The sequence below is a fragment of the Panthera leo genome, chromosome C2 (assembly GCF_018350215.1).
Source record: "Panthera leo isolate Ple1 chromosome C2, P.leo_Ple1_pat1.1, whole genome shotgun sequence".
Taxonomy (NCBI): domain Eukaryota; kingdom Metazoa; phylum Chordata; class Mammalia; order Carnivora; family Felidae; genus Panthera; species Panthera leo.
In genome coordinates, this window is record NC_056687.1 from 108,462,758 (window position 1) to 108,468,757 (window position 6,000).

General features: G+C 42.4%; 1 protein-coding gene across 2 annotated transcripts in view; it reads right to left on the minus strand.

The window, feature by feature from the left end:
* The window catches only part of KCNAB1 (potassium voltage-gated channel subfamily A regulatory beta subunit 1), a 391,903-nt gene extending 386,340 nt beyond the window's left edge, over positions 1–5,563 (minus strand). For both annotated transcript variants that reach the window (XM_042954544.1, XM_042954545.1), the window contains exon 1: positions 5,261–5,563. In XM_042954544.1, the coding sequence (XP_042810478.1) occupies positions 5,261–5,502 (242 nt within the window). In that variant the 5' untranslated portion in view covers positions 5,503–5,563. The remainder of the gene's footprint in view (positions 1–5,260) is intronic.
* Between the last annotated feature and the right edge of the window lie 437 nt (positions 5,564–6,000).

The following is a 6,000-nucleotide window of genomic DNA, read 5'->3' on the forward strand; positions in this document are numbered from 1 at the left end:
GACCGGGACTGCAGCATGCCCAGGAAGCAGTGTGGGCACACGGGTGTGTGCACACGTGCGTGCATGGATGGGCATGGGCTGGGATCGGAACTAGGGGGCTGGGAATAAATATGGAGAGTGTAGAGAAAACACTGGACTGGGTCCCGAGGTACAGGGGTTCTCGTCCCAGCTTTGCTGCTGGCTGCAAATGCATCCTCAGGCTAGTCACCCAACATTGCAGCCTTGCTTCTCTTCAGCTGTAAGACCAGAAATTGGAGATCATCTCCAAGATCTGTCAGTAGTTTTAAGACGTCCCCCTGCCTCTCCTTTTCTTCTGCTCCTTCTTCACCATCAGCTCCAGAATATGAGAAGTGTTCTCTTTGGTTTGCAAATAGCATAACTTTTTTTTTTTCAACTTGAGAAACAATTAGTTCATTGCATGAATCTGGACAAGCCCTGTTACTGTAAAAGAATAGTGAAAGCTGCATCATCATTAACAGGGAATTTTTAAAGTGTAAATAATCTCAAACTGATGTTTCTATTAAGCCAATGTCATTTCTTCGCTAGCCACCTGCTTGCTTTCGCTGAATTATTTTTTGCGGCAATGCCACTGTTAATGTTAGGGGATCCACAGTAAAGAGCCCTAGGAACCTCACTGCTGTGTTTACTGTAAGGATATTTTTGAGGATGTTACTAATTACATAAAGAAGAACCATGAGAGAAATTTTGCTCTGGTATCCAGATTAAAAAAAAGATGTGCCAACACTGCTCAAGTGGTCTATCCTTACCTACCTCACGGACTCCATAACTGTTGTAAAGAGCTCCATTTCACTATTCACAATTTGGTGTTGCTGGGAAGCCCAGAGCCAAATCTGGTCCAAGCACATGGCTTGCGCATGGCTTGCTCAACTCACCCCGGGCAACATGTCTTCCCTGGCTGCTCTTAATCTTTCTTGAACTCATTTCTTCTTCTTTGTTATTTTTATCTTTCTGAATTATATGCACTTGGGTACCTTAAATACCTCTGGAAACAAAGAAGTTTAAAAATAAATATAAAAAATAAATAAAAATAAATATAAATTTAAAAATAAATATAAATAAATATTAAATATAAATAAATAAATAACTTCATGCAACTGAAAGCTTTGTTTTCTAGACCAGAGGCCAGCAAACTGTGGCCTATTGGCCAAATCCAGTTGTTTTTGTATGGGCCTCAAGTTAAGACTGACCTGTACATTTTTTCATCGTTTGGGAGAAAAAAGGAAGATGGTTTATGATGTGCAGAAATTATGTAAAACTCAGTGTCATAATTCAGTGCCCATAAAGTTTTATTGGAACACAGCCACACCCACTCGTTCACTTACTGTCAATGATTGGTTTCACCCTCCCACGGCAGAGTTCAGTAGCTATGACAAAGGTGGATGTGGCCCCTGAGCGTAAAATATTTACTACCTGGACTTTTACGGGGAAAAAAATTGCTGATCCCTGAATTAGACTTTCATTTTACATCTGTGTAAGTTCCTCCTGGCTAATTACAAAATTGCTTCAAAGCTGGGTGTTTGCTGCATCCTCACTCCGTCTAGATATTTTTTGTGTTTTGTCCATAAAACTATCTCTCAGTGTACTTTAACCTCGACCTAAGCTCAGGTTTATTATCTGGCTCAGATTTCAATGCTGTGTAATAGAGACAATTGACTTTGCGCCTCTTAGAAATGACTAAAGGACTCTCTTGGGTAACTATTTTATAGACACTAATAAAATGAATCCACAAAAACCTTCTATTTTTGCAGAAAATTCTAAGCCAACAGAAGGATCTACACAGCAACTTGGCACTTTTTACACCACGTTCAAACAATTCCCTCCAGTTTCTTTTCAGTTGATACATGTGTTTGCATATTTACTGATTTTTTTCCTCTCCTGGTCACCCTCAGTTAGAAATAAAACAAGTCTCCATGGAAACACAACAGAATGCTCTCTCACAGATGATCGAGGGACCCAAGCAGCTGGTATTGGGCTGAAGGCTGCAGTGGCATCTGACCAAATTAGGAAGAGAAAACAGCTCACCGGCTCCTTCAGACCTCTCAGAATTCTAAAGCTCAGCATGAAAACCTACACAGATTGTGAATTACTGCAGATTTCTTTTTATTCCTTCTTTTCTTTCTGAGAGATGTTCTATCTTATCATGTGATATTCTTATATTCTTATAAAATATTCTGTCTTACCCCTGTGTACATTTCAGCCATAGGGGTTTTCATCCCGTCCCCTAGAATGAATGACAGAGTCTACAAAATAAGCAGGAGAGGAACTTCTATCAATGAGCGCCTGCTGTGTGTCAGGCACTTACATGTCACAGCCAGATTAATGTCACACAGTTTGTAGAGCAGAAGAGCTAGGATTTGAACTCTCTTCTGGTTAACTCTAAAGCCCATTCTCTTTCCAGTACACATGAAATAATATCCTTCAGAAAGAAGAAAATAGAAGAGGCAAGATGAAACAAGGTATTTTGACAAAGCCATGGTTGGAGGGCAGTTGGAAATCGGGATAAGGAAATAAGAATATGAAATTCACCTTCTCACTTAATACTAGGTTTATGAGAAGTCACAGCCAATATGATTTCACTCATATATAGGATTTAAGAAACAAAACAAATGAACAAAGGGGAAAAAACCAAGAAACAGACTCAACTGTAGAGAACAAACTGATGGTTATGGGGGAAGGTGGGTGGGGTGGGTGAGACAGGTGAAGGGGATTAAGAGTACACATATCATGATGAGCACTGAGTCATGTACAGAACTGCTGAATCACTATATTGTACACCTGAAACGAATATAACATTCATTGTGTGTCAACTATACTGGAATTAAAGTAAAACACTTAAGAAGCAAAAAAGAAGTCATGGCCAAAAGCCAAGTTGGGGTTAGAACAGAGAGAACCTGGGTTCTCTTCCCTAAAAATCCCTCCCTAATGTTCAGAGGAGGATGTTTTAAATAAGGGTGATTAATAAGGGTCTTGAAAGAATAGACAAATTACTATGGGAATCTAGAGAAAGGAGACGTGCTTCAGGTTGGAGGGAGGGGGACGGGAGGAATAATGGAGGAAGGGGTGGTAAAGCACAGCAACCCATCATAATACAGAGTTTGGCTCTTCCCTGGGGCCAAGTATCCATTTAACTGAACTTGTGTCTCCTCAAATTCTGATCCCGGAGCTGCACTCTTCTAGGTCCCACTTGTTCCTAGTGTTGCCGAGTGACACAGAACCTTGCCCAAGAGCCCATCTCTGTGACAGGACCAAGCACCCTCAAGGTCACAGAGCCTTGTTCCCCAAGCCTTATGAAGAGTCCCCTTGGAACCGTATTCTCAAACCATGGGAGTATGGGATTGACAGGGGGGCCTCCAGGGCCAGACTGGGGGATGACTGCTCCCCTCAAGCAGGTGGGCTCCAGGCCCCCAGCTTCAACAAGGACACCCTTGCTTTTACCTACTTGAGGAGGGATCATTCCTCTGCTTCAGAACCATTTGAAAACATATTCAGAACCTATCTTCGTCTGAACATTGGCACCCGTCACAAGAGGTCTAACTGACATTCAAACCAGGACTCCTGAGAGAAAGATGCATGTCCTCTGAAGGTTTATAAAGAGTTCATGGCTGGGACGCCTGGGTGGCTCAGTCAGTTGGGTGGCTGACTTCGGCTCAGGTCATGATCTCACAGCTCATGAGTTCAAGCACCGCGTAGGGCTCTGTGCTGACAGCTCAGAGCCTGGAGCCTGCTTCAGACTCTGTGTCTCCCTCTCTTTCTTCTGCTCCCCTGCTCGCTCTCTCTCTCTCTCAAAAATAAACATTAACAAAAAAAAAGTCAAGAGTTCGTGGTAAAACCACCCATCCTGTGACAGAGATGCAGAGAGAGATTTTTTTTTAATGAAACAGTTCATCCTCAACTGATCTACATTCAGACATCACCATCCTGCCACCACTGAGGGTCAAGGAAAGCGTAGAGAAGAGAATGGGAGGAGATGGAGAGAGAAGACAGCTCCTTCTTGTGGAAGCCAGATTCGGGAAAGGTGATTGAGGAACATCAGCATCTCCTCCATCCTGGTGTATGGAGCCATGAGTTCTCTTGGAAAGGTGGTTAGATTCTTCATAGGTTCCATTTCCAAAGCATGTTGGGGTGGGCTGTGGTATGTTTATAATCTCCATAAACCTAGAAGAGTTCCTCTTCTGCATGAGCCCTTTATTGCATAAAGAGTCTGTGTGAAACACATTGCTCTCCACAGAAAGAAGTCATTTCGTTGCAAATTGCTTTATTAGCCAAATTAGATGATAAAACTAGGGCAGTATCTACTACACTAAAATAGACCTTTAGATTATGGAAAAGTGAAATCATTGGAGACATCGTGTCCATGCAAAAACAATCTTACTCTGGAGAAGGAAAAGCTTTGACTTGAGCTAGGACAGCCGTTCTTCACGAATGTTAAATTCTTTTTTCCGTTTTCAACACCCTTGTCCTTCTGAATGGCTTTTGCTCAGTTTCTTGGATATTTAAGACTCTAGGCATTTGTCAGGCAAGCATTAGTGTCGGTGCCCCTGGGTGATTCAGCTAAGCACAGGCATGTCTTAGCGAGGTTTGGACAATAATTGCTCTGACAAAGAATGATACTTCCCATCTCAGAACAATTTATGAAGATTACACACCCAACCCCACACCAGGGGAAAACTTCTCCCTTTTGTTAATCTTTCACAGAATAAATGATGGTGTTGGAAGTTTGGAGAACAGCCCGTAATTTATCTCAGGCTGCAATGATAAAAAGTGCCGTCGTTTCAAGAAGAACTTGTTCATGAGCTACTTTATTAACCATTAGCACAGACCACATGATTCAGACTTAGAAGAAAATAACGGCCTTAACATCCAGGCAGCATATTAAAAAAATCCTACTCTTAATTTACAAATTCCCTTAAGAAGAATAGAGCCCCCATTCTTCATTAAGACCTGCTAAGTCACCTACCTCCTCAAAGCCAAAGATATTATTTCTACAGGCAACACACGGTTAGGATCCTCCACAGAGAGCCTGACTATCCTCTATGTAACCCTTTAAGCAAAGAGAAAGTAGACAATATAGAGCTCAAGAAACTAAGGCAGACCAAGAAGTGGGCTCCCTGCATTCATTTTTCTTTTCCTTTTTCCACACAGTGTTTGCTTTGTTATTTCAGTCCTTATTTCTTTAACAACAAGAACCCTTGACCTCCGTGCAGTGCCCTGGTTGAATAACATTGCAACCGGCCAGTACCTGTAAGCCATGCCCGTCTCTGCTCTGGTGGTTTCCTGCAATGAAATTCCATGGACACGTAAAAACTTCTCCAAATATTTCCGTTCCGCTGCTCCACTAGGCCTTACCGGCCAGCAGGCTGCCTGAGGTGGAGGCTTGGTCACTGCTATGTGCCGTCTACATTTCAGAGCCGATTCACTGGATTTGGGCAGACCCAGCTTGGGGCTGGGGATGTCCGCACAGGCAGGTTTATACAGATGCATGTTTCCAAAACCCAAGAACGCAAAGCTAATTTCACAGTACTTAGCTCTGAGACTGGCTGTATCTTGCTATGATTACTTGGGTTATCTGGCTTTGGTGTGTCCCTAAAAGGGATCAGCTCGTTTGCCTTAGCTGCCCCTTACTATTTTTTGTATGTGAGCAGACTCTGGAGTCCCCGGCAGAGCTCCTAGATACATGTCTCTGTTGAAACCTTAGAAAACAAAACAAAACAAAACAAAACAAAACCCTGACAAAGTCCAATCCCTTTTCTTGTCCCCGTTAAGTTCCCAAAGTCAAGCTTCAGCAACTATGTATTGGCCCCTGGGGAAAAAAATACGGGCACTCTTTCCCATGTCTTTCTATTTAGGTAAAAGGAAATATTTGGGTGGGATATAGGCCAAATGTTCTGTTCTCATAAGGATCATAAGGCCTTGGGGATGATTCATGAGTGTGTAATGAGACCTTTCGAAGTACTTCATAATCAAATAATTTATTATACT